General features: G+C 43.6%; 1 protein-coding gene across 2 annotated transcripts in view; it reads right to left on the reverse strand.

Annotated features, from left to right (window-relative positions):
- Positions 1-20253, reverse strand: part of UBE2D2 (ubiquitin conjugating enzyme E2 D2) — a 52665-nt gene that overhangs the window by 12189 nt on the left and 20223 nt on the right. Inside the window, exons 2-5 of one of the 2 annotated variants that reach the window (XM_024193996.2) lie at positions 19183-19246; positions 14140-14171; positions 13981-14058; positions 13472-13577 (exon numbers count right to left, since the gene is read on the reverse strand). In XM_024193996.2, the coding sequence (XP_024049764.1) occupies positions 13472-13577; positions 13981-14058; positions 14140-14171; positions 19183-19246 (280 nt within the window). The remainder of the gene's footprint in view (positions 1-13471; positions 13578-13980; positions 14059-14139; positions 14172-19182; positions 19247-20253) is intronic. The other variant, XM_024193997.2, reaches the window with a different exon arrangement.

The raw sequence follows: 20253 nt of genomic DNA on the forward strand, positions 1-20253 counted from the left end.
GAGAGAGAGAGAGAGAGAGACAGACAGACAATAACAGAGAATGTGGAAATGGCAGAGGTGCTTAATAACTTAGTTTCGGTTTTCACCAAGAAGGTTGGTGGCGATTGGATGTCTAACAGTGAATGCCAGTGAAAATGAGGTAGGACCAGAGGCTAAAATAGGGAAAGAACAAGTTAAAAATTACTTAGACAAGTTAGATGTCTTCAAGTCACCAGGGCCTGATTAAATGAATCCTAGAATACTCAGGGAGCTGGCTGAGGAAATATCTGAGCCATTAGTGATTATCTTTGAAAAGTCATGGAAGATGGGAGAGATTCCAGAAGACTGGAAAAGGGCAAATACACTGCCAATCTATAAAAAGAGAAATAAGGACAACCCAGGAAATTACAGACCAGTCAGCTTAACTTTTGTACCCAGAAAGATAATGGAGCAAATAATTAAGCAATCAATTTGCAAACAAACATCTAGAAAATAATAAGGTGATAAGTAACAGTCAGCATGGATTGGTCAAGAACAAATTGTGTCAAACCAACCTGATAGCCTTCTTTGACAGGGCAACAAGCCTTGTAGATAGGGTGGACGTGGTATATCTTGACTTTAGTAAAGCTTTTGATAAGTCTCACATGTCCATCTCAAACAAACTAGGGAAATGCAACCTAGACGGAGCTACTATAAGGTGGGTGCAATACTGGTTGGAAAACGGTTCTCAGAGAGTAGTTATCAGTGCTTTACAGTCATGCTGGAAGGGCATAATGAGTGGGGTCCCGCAGGGATCAGTTCTGCATCCGGTTCTGTTCAATATCGCCATCAATGATTTAGATAATAGCATAGAGTACACTTATAAAGTTTACAGATGATACGAAGCTGGAAGGGGTTGCAAGTGCTTTGGAGGATAGGATTAAAATTCAAAATGATCTGGACAAACTGGAGAAATGGTCTGAAGTATACGATGAAATTCAATAAGAACAAATGCAAAATACTCCATTTAGGAAGGAACAACCAGTTACACACATACAAAATGGGAAATGACTGCCTAGGAAGGAGTACTATGGAAAGAGATCTAGGGGTCATAGTGGACCACAAGCTAAATATGAGTCAACAGTGTAATGCTGTTGCAAAAAGCGAACATCATTCTAAGATGTATTAGCAGGAGTGTTGTAAACGAGACGTGAGACGTAATTCTTCCGCTCTACTCCATGCTGAGGAGGCCTCAACTGGAGTATTGTGTCCAGTTCTGGGCCCCACATTTCAGGAAAGATGGGGACAAATTGGAGAAAGTCCAGAGAAGAGTGACAAAAATGATTAAAGGTTTAGAAAACCATGACCTAAGAGGGCAGATTGAAAAAAAAAAGGGGTTTGTTTAGTCTGGAGAAGAGAAGACTGAGAGGGGACATGATAACAGTTTCAAGTATATAGAAGGTTGTTACAAGGAGGAGGGAGAAGAATTGTTCTTCGTAACCTCTGAGGACAGGACAAGAAGCACTGGGCTTAAATTGCAGCCAGGGAGGTTTAGGTTGGACATTAGGAAAAACTTCCTGTCAGGGTGGTTAAGCACTGGAATACATTGCCCAGGGAGATTGTGGAATCTTCATCATTGGAGATTTTTAAGAACAGGTTAGACAAATACTTGTCAGGAATGGTCTAGATAATACTTAGTCCTGCCACGAGTGCAGGGGATTGGACTAGATGACCTCTTGAGGTCCCTTCCAGTCCTGTGTGTGTTTATTTCTATTCTGGTGGCACAGAAACCTCAATGAATATTTCCCCTTCAAGTCAGACCAGGCACTGTACAAACACATAGGAGTAGCAGTCCTTGCCCCCAAAGAGCTGTTAGGCCAAACAGAAAAAACGAAGGGAGTATTAGCCACATTTTACCAGACAAACTCCAGCAGAGATTAAGTCATGTGACCATAGTAACAAGTCTGACAGAAGTAGGAAATGAACACAGACCTTTCAAGTCCCAGCCTAGCACTTCCAACTTGCAACACTGACCTTCTTTTCTGATTGAGGAGACTCCCGGAGAGTTTGAATTCACAGAAGACACCCTCCTGGAATCTGAAGACAACCCTAGTTGTCTAAACTGGCATGGGCTTTAATATAGACTTATATTCAGAAGCAGAACAAGTAGCAAGTCACTTTGGCTCAAGCCCTATTTTTAGAGTTTCATGCCTTGCTAATAACTGTAGGTATATTTTTAGACAAGGAAGGCGGCACGCGAGCTGATTTTCAGTGGCACTCACACTGCCTGGGTCCTGGCCACCGGTCCGGGGGACTCTGCATTTTAATTTAATTTTAAATGAAGCTTCTTAAACATTTTAAAAACCTTATTTACTTTACATACAACCATAGTTTAGTTATATATTAAAGACTTATAGAAAGAGACCTTCTAAAAACGTTAAAATGTATTACCGGCACACGAAACCTTAAATTATAGTGAATAAATGAAGACTCGGCACACCGCTTCTGAAAGGTTGCCGACCCCTGGGCTAGGCCATCAACATTTCAATGAGTGCTCAAACCAATCCCAAGAGTTTAAGGATACAATCTGTCCTCCAGAGAAACTACAGAACTTTATCTTTGGATACTTTTACCTCCTCTGGAAGTTCTGGAACTGGGCACTAATTTCTTAATTGGACTAGGAAGGTACAAGAAATTAAGCAAAATCTTCCCCTGCAAGGTACTGCCACTCGTTCTATAATCCATACCGGAGCACTGACTTCCTATTTAGGAACTTTTCTGAAGGTTAGCAAAATGGGGATAATGAGTTTTGGCATAACAAACTGCAGGGTGTAACCACATCAGGATCCACCAAACTGGAGATTAAATTTATGCCAGGAAAAAAATGGAGTGATGATACCTCTTGGCCTTCCTTCATGGATTACTAGGATTAATATCCTGTATTTTTTGGACTATCACCTGCCCAAGACAGTTTGGCCAGGAAAAGAGGCCTGACAGCTTTAATCTTACAAACTGAACTGACTAGCCTTTTCCAAACATTCAGTTTCTTGGGTACTTTTTGTCTCCCAGAGCTAGGAAAGAAGACTTCCCTGAACAGATTGGAAGCTTTAGCCTCCCTGAGGAACCTAAGAAGTTTCCAAGAGGCAAAGTGTTTCTGCAGTACCCCTACAGGCTCCAAAGCCCCCCCATGTGCCTTCTCCCTCATTTAACATACAGTAGAACCTCAGAGTTACTAACACTCAGGAATGGAGGCTGTTTGTAACTCTGAACAAAACATTATGATTGTTCTTTCAAAAGTTTACAACTGAACATTTACTTAATACAGCTTTGAAACTACTATACAGAAGAAAAATGCTGCTTTTAACCATCTAAATTTAAATTAAACAAGCACAGAAACAGTTTTTCTTACCTTGTCAATTTTTTTAACCCCCCCCCCCCCCTTTTTTTTTTTAGTAGTTTACATTTAACACAATACTGTACAGTATTTGCTCTTTGTTGTTTGTCTCTGTTGCGTGATTGCATACTTCTGGTTCTAAATGAAGTGTGTGGTTGACTGGTCAATTTGTAGCTCTGGTGTTCAGAACTCTGAGGTTCTACTGTATCAGTTTAAAAAAACAGATGAGTCTCAAATTGTCTAAAGGGATTTTTAAAGCTGTCATCACCCATCCTATTAAAGCCTTTTCCCTGCTGCTGTCCACTAGAGAGACTGGAAACAAGTTTCCCCAATACAGTGAAGTATGGTGATAACATAGCAGAACACTACTATTACATTCATCAGCTCTTTTCAGGACAAGCTATTTTTATTCTGCCTACACTGAATTACACTTGCCTGCTATTGACAGTCACTTAAAACCATCCAAGTCCTCTTGAATCTGGCTATGGTCTCTCACCATTTGTTCCACTTCCAATATCAGTTATAAGCTTACAGATTCCATCCCCACATCCCAGCCAAATGGTTGCATGATATGAAGGCCTCTCTTGCAATTCGATTTTTAGCTATATTTCCGAACACTCCTACACCCAGTTAAGATACACCTGTGCCATTCTGGCCATCTCCAAGTTACATTCTGAAAGTGAACAGGTTTACTGACCACATCATGAATTAAGAGGACTTGCAATCAAAGATAACAATCCTGGATTCAGGGTCTTGGCATTTAAGGGGAATAGGTTTTTTATGATTGCTGGCATACTATGCCATTTGTCTAAGGTGAGTATCTAGCCTCTTGTGTGTGTCTCCATCAAGCCCCCAGTTAGACTATTGTAATACACTCTGCCTGGGGCTAAAAGATACAAGCCCCAGTTTCTACAATGCAGCAGTTTTTTCCACTTCAGAGGAGAGCTGCTATGATTATCTTACACGTGCTCCATGCCCCCCACCTCCCCCAGAGGCTTCCCATTAGTTTCTGGATATAATTAAAAAAATTGATTCTATTCTTGAGGGCCTCAGTGGGCTCTGAATTTCAATGTCAGACTACCATTACATTCATCCCCTACTGTGACAGCTGCACGCACTGCAAATGCTGTAGCAATCAGGGTACAAGGGTGAAAGTTTCAGGAGATAGTTAGAGACAGCATTTTCCTGAAGGCCCTCAACTTCATGGAACTCTAGTTGAGAGCCCTAGCTAAATGTTGTAACAGAATGATGCAAAAAACTCATGAATTCATGCTCCCAATAACTCAAGCCAAAGAAAAAGTGAATAAAAGCTTAGATCATTACTGAAATTTTGTTATAGGTGGCGCAGATAGTAATGCCTATAGTAAAGGTTGCCCAGCACTTTCAGTATCAGAAATGAAAAATAGGGTCTTAACTTTGTTAAGCCAACCACTTAGGCTGAAGTTTTTCCACGACAGTTTTTCCATCCTCTGATGGTGTCGCCAGAGTAGATATGGGGACAAATAAGTGATGGTCACATAAACACCACCCTATACCGGAAACCTACTGACCGCTATACGTACCTACATGCCTCCAGCTTCCATCCAAGACACATCACACGATCCATTGTCTACAGCCAAGCCCTAAGATACAACCGAATTTGCTCCAACCCCTCAGACAGAGACAAACACCTACAAGATCTTTATCAAGCATTCGTAAAACTACAATACCCACCCGGGGAAGTGAGGAAACAGATTGACAGAGCAAGACGGGTACCCAGAAATCACCTACTACAGAACAGGCCCAACAAGGACAATAACAGAACACCACTGGCCATCACATACAGCCCCCAGCTAAAACCTCTCCAGTGCATTATTCACGATCTACAACCTATCCTGGAAAATGATCCCTCACTCTCACAGACCTTGGGAGGCAGGCCAGTCCTCGCTTACAGACAACCCCCCAACCTGAAGCAAATACTCACCAGACCACAGAAACACCAACCCAGGAACCAATCCCTGTAGCAAACCTCGTTGCCTACTCTGTCCCCATATCTACTCTGGCGACACCATCAGAGGACCCAACCACATCAGCCACACCATCAAGGGCTCATTCACCTGCACATCCACTAATGTTATATATGCCATCATGTGCCAGCAATGCCCCTCTGCCATGTACATTGGCCAAACCGGACAGTCCCTCTGCAAAAGAATAAATGGACACAAATCGGACATCAGGAATGGTAACATACATAAGCCAGTAAGTGAACACTTCAATCTCCCTGGTCATTCTATTACAGATTTAAAAGTCACTATCATTGAACAAAAAAACAACAGAAACAGACTTCAAAGAGAAACAGCAGAACTAAAATTCATTTGCAAATTTAACACCATTAATCTGGGCTTGAATAGGGACTGGGAGTGACTGGCTCATTACAGAAGCAGCTTTTCCTCTCCTGGAATTGACACCTCCTCATCTATTATTGGGAGTGGACTACATCCACCCTGATTGAATTGGCCCTGTCAACACTGGTTCTCCACTTGCGAAGTAACTCCCTGCTCTCCATGTGTCAGTATATAATGCCTGCATCTGTAACTTTCACTCTATGCATCTGAAGAAGTGAGGTTTTTACCCACGAAAGCTTATGCCCAAATAAATCTGTTAGTCTTTAAGGTGCCACCGGACTCCTTGTTGTTTTTGTAGATACAGACTAACACGGCTACCCCCTGATACTTGTTCCCTAGATCAGCATTTTTCAGAGTTCGGGTCACGACCCAATACTGGGTCATGGCATATAAGGCACTGGGTTGCTCTGGTCAGCACCGCCGACCGGAATGTTAAAAGTCCAGTTGGCGGTGCTGCCCAGCTAAGGCAGGCTAGGTGCCTACCTGTTCCGACATCACGCTGCACCCCGAAAGCGGTCAGCAGCGGGTCAGGCTTCTAGGCAGGGGGGCCATGGGGCTCCGTGCGCAGCCCCCACCCTGAGCACTGCACTCCGGTTCCTGACCAATGGGAGCTGGTGGGGGACGGGGAGGGGGAAGTGGCAGTGGCTGCAGGTGAGAGCCGCGCAGAGCTGCTTGTGTGCCTCCGCCTAGGAGCTGGACCTGCTGCTGGCGGCTTCAGGCGAAGCGTGGGGCCAGGACTGATGGGAAGTCTGCCTCTGCACCCCAGCTGCACCGCCAGAGGTAAGTCTGCACCACAACCCCATGCCCCAATCTCCTTCTCCAGCCCTGAGCCCCCCAATCCCCTTCCTGCACCCCAAACCCCTCATCCCCCCAGAGCCCTGACCCCCTCCCCCACCCCTGCCCTGAGCCCCCTCCCCCACCCCAAACTCCTGCCCCAGCCCAGAGCCCCCTCCCACACCCTGAACCCCTCATTACCGGCCCCACCCTGTAGCCCTCACCCCTTCACCACAACCCTCTGCTCCAGCCCTGAGCCCCTCCCACATCCCAAATCCCTCATCCCCAGCTCAGTTGGGTCACAGGCATCAACAATTTTCTTCAACTGGGTCCCCAGAAAAAAAGTTTGAAAACTACTGCCCTATATAATTGACAGGTTTCAGAGTAGCCGCCGTGTTAGTCTGTATCCGCAAAAAGAACAGGAGTACTTGTGGCACCTTAGAGGCTAACAAATTTATTAGAGCATAAGTTTTCATGGGCTACAGCCCACTTCTTGGCTGTAGCCCACGAAAGCTTATGCTCTAATAAATTTGTTAGTCTCTAAGGTGCCACAATTACACCTGTTCTTTTTGCTATATAATTGATTATGCTCCAGCCCAGGGATGGGATACTCCCCGCAACTGCTCCTCCAAACCACTAGGGGCACTGTGCACAAGAATGTGCAGTGCTTTCAATGCTTCCCATGCCTGCTGGTACACAGGCAGCCACCTGACTCTAATACAGAGGAGGATTGGGGCAGAAGGGACTCTACTTCCCATGAGAGCCCACTCCCTTCCAGAATTTGCAACCAAACCCATCACTTCCCAGTTTAAACATTCCTTTGCTGCTATCAAGCAAATAGCTGTGAAACCCACTGGCAAAGCAAGAGCATGTGCACGCACAGGCTCCATGCAGAAGATAAAAGTTTTCTCCTGCTATCAGTTACTTTAATTAGCTCACATGGTAGAACGTTGTGCTGAAGAAATAAAAATCCCAACACCAATGATTACTCATGTGAAGGAGAGGTCAATAAGATTTGACACAGTTAAAGAAAATCAATTATCTTTTCAAGTTAAGTTTCATACTTAGGAAATTACACACAAAAACGACAGTGAAAACATTAAGGTTGCTAAATCAAGCAACTCAAAAGCTAAGAAATGCCAGAGAGTTAAAGTTGCCCATGCAATCTTAGTTCAGCCCCCCTTGTGCATATGCATTATGTGAGAGTCTTTATTACATGATCAAGCAGTATCTTCCCTCCTCCCCCCCATGACCCCTGCCTAATTCAGTGCACAGGCACTGTCCTCTGGGAATGAATCAGGGCTGTGTAGTGAAGGAGACTATTTGTAGGATCCCCTGATTCCTTTGTTGAAGAAACTGGAAGATGTGTAGTGCATTTGGCAGGATACTGAAGGCAGAGGACGATCTCCTGGTTAAGGCAGTTGAATGTTGCCTTGAGGAATTGGTTTCTATTCCTGCATCTGCCACAGAGGTCTTGTGATGCTGGGCAAGAGAGTGTTTTGGTGCTTTACAGGTGGCCAATAATTGTGTGTTCCTCATTTCCTGGATGCCCAATCTGAGACACCGGAGATTTGAATTGGAAAAGTGCTGAGTGAGCACTCAATTGCAACTCCCATTGGCATCAATGGAAGCTATGAACATATCTATATATAAAAATTCCAGGTTTGCCACTCTGAAGCCTAGACTGACTGCTGAGTCAGCATGAAGCAATGGAAACAGCTACAACAGGGGCTCTCAAACTGGGGGTCGGGACCCTTGAGGCGGGTCACAAGGTTATTACATGAGGGTCACGAGCTGTCAGCCTCCACCCCAAGCCCAGCTTTGCTTCCAACATTTATAACAGTGTTAAATATATTTAAAAAAAAAAGTGTTTTTAATTTATAACGGGGGGGGGGGGGTCGCACTCAATGGCTTGCTACGTGAAAGGGGTCACCAGTACAAAACTTTGAGAACCACTGAGCTACAAGCATGGCTGAAAGCTCTTTGTTTAGAATATCACCAGGTTCAATCACTGGGATTCACGGTCTGTTACCATCCAATTTTTAAATTCTCAGACATTTTAAAATTTACAAATTATACCTGTGTGACAGCACAGGCTTTCAACTATTAGTAAAACCATAAAATGCTAAGTATTCTGAAAATCCTAGGTTTCTCAAATGGGGCACCCAAAACTAGTGGGCATTAATAATTTTGGCTTTAATCTTTGTGCCTCAGTTCCCCACGTGTAAAATGGGGATGTCGTCTCACTTCACATGGGTTGTGAGAAGATAATTCATTAAGATACTAAGACACAGAGCTTAGTATTCAGTGCAGGTTTTAAATAGTGTGAAGTAATGTGCAGAGCCACACTGAATGAGGTTAAAGAGAAATATTGTATAGCTACCCATTCAGTGGGCATAGTCCATACTGTGCACTGCATTAGGCAAGGGTCCTGTGGGACAGTATGTGATCATGGTAGTTAAAGACTAGCATAATACATATGCACAAGGGGACTGAATTAAGATTGCATGGGCAACCGTCACTGACATTTGCCTTAACTTCACCAAAAACCCATACATTAAAAGAATGTAATCTATATGTAATTTTGCAAGTGAAATCACTGCACACAGCACATGCAAGCAAAAGCCACAACCCAGAAGTGGTTAAAGAACAAGTTGCATTAAATTTGTCCAAAATAAGAGGTCTTCATTCATCCTTCCCTTATATCCTTTCTTATTAGCAATTCCTATCACCACAGGAGGTTCACTTATACAGTAGAACCTCAGAGTTACGAACACCAGAGCTACGAACTGACAGGTCAACCACACACACCTCATCTGGAACCGGAAGTATGCAATCAGGCATCAGAAGAGACAAAAAAGCAATGCAACACAGTACTGTGTTAAATGTAAACTAATAAAAAAATAAAGGGAAAGTTTAAAAAAAAAGATTTGACAAGATAAGGAAACTTTCCATGCTTGTTTCACTAAAATTAAGATGGTTAAAACCAGCATTTTTCTTCTACATAGTAAAGTTTCAAAGCTGTATTAAGTCAATAAACTTTTGAAAGAACCATAATGTTTGTTCAGAATTACAAACATTTCAGAGTTACGAACCTCCATTCCCAAGATTTTCATAACTGAGGTTCTATTTGTAATTGAAGTCTACATATTGTTGCTGATGTAACAAGCAATTTAAAGAACTCTCAGCCTGAGTCTTCAGCTACCATTGTTACTAGACCAAATATCATTACAAAACAACTTACAGAAAGCTTCTCCATTTCAGTTTATGAAAAATTAAAGAAAGCTATACAAACAGGAAAGAGAAATTAAGACAAGACAAGCCACTGCCCTGCAAGTTGGCAAGACATCTCCAAGGTGTAATACCCAAAAGTACCTTTGGGAACATGCGAGACCAGACCAGTAATGTCTAGCCCTGCAGCCTCGTCAGTGCCAGATGACTCAGAAGGTTATGTAAGAAGTCTTGTAGTGCAGTTAAGCCTCAACCTGACCTAGACGAAGATTCTTCCTAACCTTTCCCCTCACCTCCAGCAGTTAGTGGTTGGCTTATGCCACGGTGAATAAAGTTTTATGTGCTATTTTCTGCTAAGCTCTTAACCTCAGTGACATGCTATAGTATTTAGTTCTACAAATTAATTATGCTTTATAAAAATCATTTCCTTTTATTCATTTTAAGTTCACTGCCTTTAAGAAAAAATAGATTTTAAGCTGTTGTCCTTTAAAGAGAGCACTGATTATTCAGTTTGAACCTTCTTTTAAAGAAGGTTCAATCGAACTTAATGGCTTTAGCCGATTGTTAGAGCTGATCAAAATCTCATGGAACAGTTCTGTCAAAAATCTGAAGACTCTGGAAGTGTCAATTTTGACAAACGTTGAGAGAATAAAGGCCAAACAAATTGCGTAATTATATTGTTAAGATATTTAAAACTTAATACAAAAATATTTAACTTATTTTAAGGAGTCAGTTTTTCCAAACAGATTTCCTTTCTTTGGTAAATGTTGACTTTGTTCCAATTCGGAACAAAAACTTCAAAAATGTTGGAATTTCCATGGAAAACCTTCTATTTCCTGATGAACTCTACTAATTGTGTACTAAGAACAAAGTTTCTCTAAGATCCCTGAACTTCTTCCAGGGAACTTAGTTGATTCCCCATTCTGCCTCTACATTGAGAGCTGGCATTCAGAGTTGACATGGCAGAGCTAATATTTCCACTGCCTCCTTTTCAGTAGGCATTTGGTGGTTTGTCCTTGTATGACCATTTGGGGAATCTGTGTAAATTTATAAATTCCAGTTTGGGAGGATGAGCTCTTTATCAAACAACTCCATTTTGAATGTGGGGCTGAATGCTTTGTTGTATTTTTACTTCCATGCTAGGCTGAATTTCCAAGGGATAGTGACAGGGCTAACAAGGGAGGGTCACTAAATCTTGATGACCTCTAGTCACATAGAGGGCCCCTTGGACAAAGAAATGGGTACCACTCAGCAAACCCCAGTTTTTTAAGTCTGGACTCCAGGAAAACATAACTAAACAATGGATCATCTGGTGGGGGACTGCATCTCATGAGACTGATCAGGAGTCCTCTGACAAAGGGGACTGGAAGTTATCAAAGAAAGGATCTCACTGGCAATATTGGAAGGAGATGGAAAAGAGACCAGAGAAATTCCATGTTCCAGAGACGAAGCCATCTACAGGAGGGCAGGGGTGATAGAAGACTGACAAGTCCCAAACAACACGGAGTGGTGAGGAAATTGAGGAAGGGAAATGTATACACAAGTCTGTTGTTTAGATATGTATATTTCTTGTACTTATCAATGTAATTGTGTTTGAAACCTTTGCAAAGCCTATGTATTATGTGCTTCACTTATGTGCCCCTGGAGAGGTACTGTAAACTACAGTGCTCAAAAGGTTGGATCTCTGAAGAGTGTGCTTGAGCTACTGTGGTATCTTGGGGGTCAGAACAGGACCTGGTGTCTAGAGCTGCTGGACCTGGAGGACTCACTTCCACGAAAGATTTAACAGTCTGTATGAGGAAGTGTGCAAGGGAATATGGAGCCAAAGATGATGGCTGGAGCCCACCGAAACCCAGGGAAACTTAAGTGTATAGGTTCCAGCATGACGACACCCAAACAGCAGCCTGGGGAGTTTTACCAGAGCTGTCACACCCTGCTTTTTATTTTATACCAAATAAAACATAAACCAGACATTTGCAAATTGTCCTGTTATCTTATACTTTGCTTTTGACTGTTTTGTTTCCAGCTTTTCTAGTTTAGCATATATAAAGTAGAAAAAGGGATTTATACTCTTCACTCATTGTTCCTTTTAAAACCCTTCCTGTATAGAGAAAAATGTATTTGCTTTGGAAAAAAGACAGCTCTGTGTGATAAAGTACACAAAGGAAACTAGATGGTGATCAAAGTTTCTGTAGGCAAAGGTCATAAGTAAGGAAATTGGTATCTTAATTTGACAGTCAAAGGACTTAAGATCTAGTTTATTTTCTCTATTGATGCTGGATCGTCACTTCATAGCAGTGACAATTTCACTTTCAGCTTCATGAACGAATAGTGATCCCTGGTCTAGCTCTTTTGTTTCCAACTGCTTCTGCAAACATACAGGTTCTTGAAGGCCACACTATATATTATAGAGTATCTGGAAGTGAGCCAGCCTAACTGCTCCCATTAGGAGCTTTAGTACACAAGAGAAGAGGTAGCAGGAGCTGCCTTCATGGACAACCACCAGCATTAGGTGAACATCTAGTGAGAAGGGAAGAACGAACCTGGAAACCCATGTAGTGGCATGGGAGAGAAAGATTATGTCAAATTGGACATGAATGGCCCTTTAACATGGGATATACTGCTTGTCCAATACTTCACAAATTATGATCCTCTAGTTTGAGAGAAAGTAAAATGTACCCCACACAATGGCACAGATGGTCATAAAAACAGGACATACCAAGTTGAGATTTTTCAGGGCATGTAGGGCAATAGTTGAGGATATTGCAAGACAATTTGTTTTGGAACAATGTGATCTTAGCAAACCCATGCCTCCATGGTTTTATCATTCAGTCCCACTAAAAGATATAAGAGTTTGTCCCTATGTATATTTTCCTCTGAATAAAGGAAGTCTGCTTTAAGATGTTTTACTCATGTAAATTGACTTAAATAGTCTGATTTTAACAGCTTGTTTTGTTAGATATAGCTATATTATTCTAGAATAGCACCTATACACCATGAATTATTCCCTTCCAAGTACAAAACCTACCAAAACAAGACTCTCCAATGCACATGCATCTTCCCATGGAGAAAAGATGAGAATAAAAACCACATGCCAGATGCATAGTCACACTGCTAAGCACACTACTGGAAGTGCTTTACTACAGTCATGAGCGTGGTATGAAAATTCATTACTACAGGCACTTTCCCACCCCATGTTCTTAAACTCCTAAATGTAAGTTTATTGTTCAAATGCATATGAACAAAGGTACAGACCAGCAAGCCTGGGTAATGAGATAAGAGTTACCTCTGCTTATGCCACTGAGATAAATCAAGGACTCATTGGTATAACTAGACAATAGGGACAGTGTTTAAGATTCTAGATTAAAAGTATAAAAATAAATAAAAAATAAATCAATGGAGATATCCCATCTGCTAGAACTGGAAGGGACCTTGAAAGGTCATCAAGTCCAGCCCCCTGCCTTCACTAGCAGGACCAAGTACTGATTTTGCCCCAGCTCCCTAAATGGCCCCCTCCAGGACTGAACTCACAACCCTGGGTTTAGCAGGCCAATGCTCAAACCACTGAGCTATCCCTCCCCTATATGCAGCACTCATGGAGTTAGATATTGAGCTAGAAGTTTTGACCACATGAGTAATCAGGAATAGGCAGGCAACAGTTTTTCACATTAATAAATCCAAATAAATAATTTAACAAAAGTAAGATTACCTCCAATGCTCATTTAGTTACCTTTTGAAATAGTTAGTGCTGGAGACCACTGTGACCGTAGAATATCAAGACAAATGCTGCCATTACTGTTAATATTTGGATGATAGATTCTTGTTGTAAATGCAACCTGCAGAAGAGGGGAAATTTCAGTTTAGGCTCATCGATGTAGGCCGGGGTAGGCAACCTATGGCACACGTGCCAAAGGCAGCACACAAGCTGATTTTCAGTAGCACTCATACTGCCCGGGTTCTGGCCACTGGTCCAGGGGGCTCTGCATTTTAATTTAATTTTAAGTGAAGCTTCTTAAACATTTTAAAAACCTTATTTACTTTACATACAACAACAGTTTAGTTATATATTATAGATTTACAGAAAGAGACCTTCTAAAAACATTAAAATGTATTACTGGCACGCGAAACCTTAAATCAGAGTGAATAAATGAAGACTCAGCACACCACTTCTGAAAGGTTGCCAACCCTTGATGTAGGCTATACAACACTCCACTATGTAGATTTATACAAGCCACTCACCTTAGGTGGTTTGAAGGGGTAATCTGTTGGGAAGTGAATTGTCAGGAAAAATACTCCACCCTGATAGGGACTGTCATTCTGTTAAAATAAAGAATCATTATTTCAAGAGAATCAACTTCAAGGGTTCTTTACACGGAGATGTGAAATTCATATACTTACTGGTCCCATTATTGTAGCTTGCCAATGGAACACTGAAAAGAGGAAAACACAAGTTACTTATTATAATTTCTAATCTGAAAAGTCCAAAAGTATTTGCAGTTATCACCAAAGCACTGGTCAGTAAACTGTATGCATATGTAAAACAACCCTTTGAAGATGGGTAGAGCAGGGGTGGGCAAACTTTTTGGCCCCAGGGCCACATCTGGGAATAGAAATTGTATGGTGGGCCATGAATGCTCACAAAATTGGGGTTGAGGTGCGTATGGGCGCGGGTTCCAGGGAGGGCCAGAAATGAGGAGTTCAGGATGCGGGAGGGGGCTCCAGGCTGGGGCAGGGGAATAGCGTGCAGGGGAGGGGGGGGCGAAGGCTCCAGCTGGGGGTGCAGGCTCTGGGGTGGGGTTGGGGATGAGGGGTTTGGAGTGCAGGAGGGTGCTCCGGGCTGGGACCAAGGGGTTCGGAGGGCGGGAAGGGGATCAGGGCTGGGGCAGGGGTTTGGGGCACGGGGAGAAGCTCAGGGTGTAGGCTCCAGGAAGCACTTGAGTTAAGCAGCTCCTGGAAGCAGCGGCCATGTCCCCACTCCGGCTCCTATGTGGAGCCGCAGCCAGGCAGCTCTGCGCACTTCCCCGCAGTTCCCGGCCAATGGGAGCTGTGGGGGCAGCGCTTGGGGTGGGGACAGCGTGCAGAGTGGAGCCCCCTGGCTGCACCTACACATAGAAGCCAGAGCAGGGCGATACTCCGGGAGTGGTGTGGGACAGTGGTGTGAGACAGCCCCAGACCCTGCTCCCTGGCTGGAGCAGAACAATGCTGAAGCAGGGCAAGTGCCAGAACCCACTCCCCAGCAGAAGCTCGAGGGACATCTTAAAACGGCCCATGGACCATACTTTGTCCACCCCGGGGTAGAGTGTAGTAAGCCTGGAAACTCCTACATGAAAGTTGAAATACGTAGTACCACACCAACACCACAATCCCTAGAAGTCTAAATCAAACCATTCACATACCATCTAGCCATACTCCCATCCTATAAGACACCAGACAGTACATTCTGCTACAGTACAAATCTACACTGCCACACATCCAGTTATACAAGATCAAGGTCAAATATTCAACTACATAGGGACAGTTGACAGATTTTTTTAAACTAGTTTTTATAAACTTCTTGTAAGCTACGAGAGTTTATAATCTTTAAAAAAAAAAATCTAAAGAAACGTTTGAGCAAGAAAAAAGCCTGACCAACTATACAGGCAAAGAGTGAAACTGACTATACAAGTTATGAACTGCACAAAGTTAAAAGTTAGTGCTTTTTGCTAGCTTTTCAGTTCTAATGATACTGAGGTATTAATTCTAGTACCGCGGTATCAGTACAAGTAACAACTTAGAATACAAGATTCAGACAGATGTAATCCTGAAATTTACATCATCTCTAATTCCTACTTTGGCATACTTGGATTTTTAGAAGAATTCTGACTTTCATAAATGTCAATTTTAAACTAGGAGAGGAGAAACAAAATATATATTTAATATGAAGCAAATAAGGCCCTCACTGTGAAACTAGACCAATTTTGGATGTGTAGGGAGGAGTGTGGGAAGACACTACCTGCACAGGAGCCATGGGAGTCCACGCAGGCATAAGGGTCTGCCTGCATGGGTCTATTTGCAAGATCTAGGTTTTAGTTTTAAGACAATGGCCACAAACATGAAGAGTACGAGTATACAAAAGACTGATATTTCAGAGAGATTGTAAATTGGCTGTAGATCAAAGAATGTATATGGTTATTTAAGGTTATGCACTTGATTAACTGGTTGTACATTACGTAGAGTGTCTAGAGTTACTCAGGATAAAAGACTGCTAAAAAGTCAGCAAGTCTCAACCTTTGGGCTCAAAATACATTTGTAAACCTTGATGGCTTGTCACAACCCAGAGATTTCTCCCCTGCCGATGCTTCCCCAGACCTGATGCCCCGTTTCCCCTGCAGGGATCCATCAGGGTGCTCAGAGCTAAGATTCCAGATGCTCTGGCCAGATGTGAACAGCTGAGGACCTCATACAGTGGCAACTGGGAGTGGCAAGCTGAGATATCCCCAAAACAGCCTCTCTCCCATAGCCCGGGGAGGCAAATGGCATTATGGGGCAGGTGAGATTTGGGGACCTGAAGGTAAAGTGGGGAGATTGTGGTATAGTGTGGAAGGAGTTGTGGGTTTGGGGAAGGAAGTGGGGGCAAAGAGGTGGCGAGCCAATAGCTCCCCAAAAAATACAGCCCCACATAAGGCCCATGGAGGGTAGAGGGTAAAGGGGTGGTATGACAGAAGGAATCATCCAACTATGAGGGAGAACCGCCTCAGGGGCTTGGGATGGGGGCAGGCAGAAAGTATGGAAGATGGCTTGGGTTGCAGGGAAGGGGTTACATTGCGGGCCACTATTTCCCAACCGCCCCCTCCTTGCTCTTGTCCAATGGGTCTGGGTGGCATCAGCTCCCTGCTTCAAGTATCACAACCTTTGAGGTCACAGCACCACTCAGGTTTGGCCCAGGCCCCATGACAGGAGCTGGCCAGAGCACCACTCACACAAACTTGGCCTGATTGTCATAATGATGCAGAGCCAGAGAGGCAGCTTGGCCAAACCTGAGCACTGCTGCAACTATGTGCAACAGGTCGCAATGGTCAGAGTAGGGAGCCCAGCTGGTTCCGAGATTCTGGTGACTCTCAGGTTGAGAAACCCTGCTATATAAGGAATATAAGACCTCATGCTGCAGGACAGGCAAAAAACTTTATGGGGTTAGGAAGAAGTTTCTCCTACACAGGAGATTTAATAAAATATTCACTTTGGGGGTTTCTTGCTTCCTTTGCAAGATCTGATGTTAGTCAGAGTTCAAGACAGGACACTGGACTAGACCACCACTAGTCTGATATCCTATCTTCCTATGAATGTGTATGTTTGTGTGGAAAGGAATACGTCCAGGAGTTTGTCCTGCCCCCATCGCTCCTCTGCTGGGGGGGGGGGGGAAGGGGGGGAAGGAGGAGGAGAGAAGTCACTATATGGGGAGCTGCTCCCCCATCCACCCAACCCCTGTGCATCTGGACCCACCTCATACCCAGATTGCCCCGCCAAGCCTCACGCCCTGCACCCAGAACCGCCACTGACCAAAACTCACACCGCAACAAGCCTCATCCTCTGCATCTGGAGCCCTCCTGCACCCAGACCCCGCAATCCCCGCCAAGCCCCACCTCCTTGCATCTGGACCTCACCCTGCACCCAGACCACCCCCCGCACTCAAACCCCCACCCCAACAAGTCCCATCCCACATGCACCTGGCCCACCCTGACTAGCTCCCCACACGCAGACTCCCATCCCACTGAACCCTACCAAGCCAGCAGCCAGACCTGCACCTCACCAAGCCAGCGCCTGGACCCCCCAGCTGAGCCCTCCACCCCCAGACACCACCCTCCACCGAGCTCCAACCACCTTCACCTGGACCCTCCTGCAGAGCCCCCATTGTGTCTGCACTCAGATGCCCCCCGCACCAAACAAGCCCCTGTTCATCCAGATCTCCCTCGCACCCAGACCCCCACCAAGCCGCGCACAGCCAGACTGCCCCACACAGAACCCTAGCACCCCACACCTGGATGAAGGGACACTAACCCCCTCCATACTTGGATCCTGCTGGGCTGAGCCTGCCTGACTACATCTAGCGTGCTTGGCACAGAAGGGCAGGGCCCCGGGGTGTTTATGAGACAGTCCTGGTCCTTGCACTGTGTCAGGGTCGGGTGCAACTTTACTGCCAAGCCCATGTGTGTGGGGAGGGGAGGAGGAGGGTACACCGGCACACAGGGTGATCTACCTGTGTGCAGTCAGTGGCCTGTGCTCCCCACTGCCATGCTGGAGCCTCCACATTTAATTATTGACCAATACAATTTGCTGAATTTTAAAATAGTGTGCAGAATTTTAATTTTTTTGGCGCAGAAGACCTTCAGGAGTATATAGGGCAGTATAAACAAGTCATTGTCTGTATGAAATTTTAGTTTGTACTGACTTCGCTAGTGCTTTTTATGTAGCCTGTTGTAAAAGAAGGCAAATATCTAGATGAGTTGATGTATCCCCTTGGAAGACCTCTGCGTCCCACCAGGGGTACACATACCCCTGGTTGAGAACCACTGCCCTAGAAGAAGTCAGACTCCCAGATGTTAACACCCTGTTTTAATACATATGGTGGATCCCCAATTTTTCTTCCCTACTTTAAAAACAAAAAAAACCAACAAGTATGACCCAGATCTCCCCTTAACATAACCATATTGATGCTGAGATTGAGGATGGAGATTCTTTCAGTGTCTAAGTTGTTTGACCATAGTAAGAATGTGCCCTCACATTCTTCCTCAGAGAGGATGATATGGAGCCCTCTTCAAGGCTAAAGTAGAGGTAATTGGATTGTGCAGTTTATATCAGACTACAACAATGCATTTCTGTTATTAATGCTTTAGGGGTTTTTTAAGCTAAGATTCTTATGTATCTTTTGTGCAAAGGTTATATTATTTTATGTAAGGGTTATATTTAATGTGACAACCTTATTTCAAAGCTGCTCCTGTATACACTGTAGTCCTGATGGCATCCTCTGTATAAAGGCAGATAATGCATCACAAGATATGTTAAGCCTGGGTATCTTGCTGGTTTAGATACGAACTCTGATAGCTACCCCAGCATTTTACCCGCTGTTGTAGCAGCGGGCCATGTGTACCACTGTTCATACAAGAGAATATGTAACAGAAGGTAAAGAGAGTTTAAGATGTCTGCAATAATTAAGAATCACTGGAAGATCTCCACTACCAGGAGGAAAATATTAAGGTGTTGGAGTAGAATCTGGAAGCATACATGGAGTAACATCTAGCACTTATTTAGGATCTTCCATTCAGATAAGACTTTACAAGTATTTCCTGAAGCTGGAGACTCCTGTGAGTTAGGTATTCCCATTTTAGAGATAAGAAAGTGGAGGCCAGTGCCAGTATTGCCTATGAATGTGCATGCTAGATGCCTTATTACTGAGGCAGTACTTACTGTCATCTCCAACAGGCCCTGCTGAACACTGAGCTGGGGGATCACGTGCCAGGTCATTCAACTCCTAAAAGAAAGAATGGATGGACAGTTGATGTTTCACTTAATCCAAAAATCAAATCACATTTTGCCTCTCTCACAAAAGACTGACACTGGTACTTCAGCGGCACTTTTCCCCTCAGTGGTGTATTCCTAAATCTCAAATGGAACTTCATTTATCTGGTGAGGATCATTTCTTACTATGTGAAGCTGGTTTTGAAGTTTAATCAAAACCTGCACTTATGACATCAATCTTTTGTCCCCTGTAAGCAGTGCTGAAATTTCTTGCACTTGCATCTTCAGTTACTTCCCTTTAGACTGTTCTCAACCATATTAATAAATTAGGGATAGGATCTCAGATAGAGAAACTAATCAGGTCTGAAAAGTTTATCATGCTGCTTCAAGTTATTTCCGTTTAACTATTTGTGCTTTGATAGTAAGGCATTCTTAAATGTTCACAAAATTAAGATAGGTGACATTAAATCCCACTTTTTAAGCCTGGGCCATGTAACAAAAATGAAGTTAGGAATATAGCCTTAATCCATACCAGAACTCCCAAAAATCAGACCTTTACCAAAAGGTAAAAATGGCCTGTGAATAGGGAAATGCAAGTTACCTGCATGCTTCTGCTGTAGTGACCAGCAGCTATTAATTCAATGTATGAAGTAGCATTACCTTCCCTGCATGCTCTACAGCATTAAGGACATGGATACCTTTTTGCTGGCCTATCCTCCTCCACTCCCACAAGACTAGGGAAAGAATGTTATCAGAATTTGAACTTGTTATGCATGGAGTTGCTGAGGAGCATGTAGCACTCACACTTAAAAAAAGAGAGGGTGTACTAAATGCCCAACCAATGGTCAAGTTAGACTGAAGAATCTCATTTTGGAAGTCTCATTCTGCTATGGGCACTGGTGTCAGTGTTTCATGGTTCAGAACATTTCTGAGGAAATTTCAATACAGTTTTAAGTAGCCACAGAATTTTGAACTTCAGTCCAAAACACACACACACACACACACACACACACACACACA

Source organism: Terrapene carolina, unplaced genomic scaffold, assembly GCF_002925995.2.
Source record: "Terrapene carolina triunguis isolate 2854851 unplaced genomic scaffold, T_m_triunguis-2.0 Scaffold838, whole genome shotgun sequence".
NCBI classification, from domain to species: Eukaryota; Metazoa; Chordata; order Testudines; family Emydidae; genus Terrapene; species Terrapene triunguis.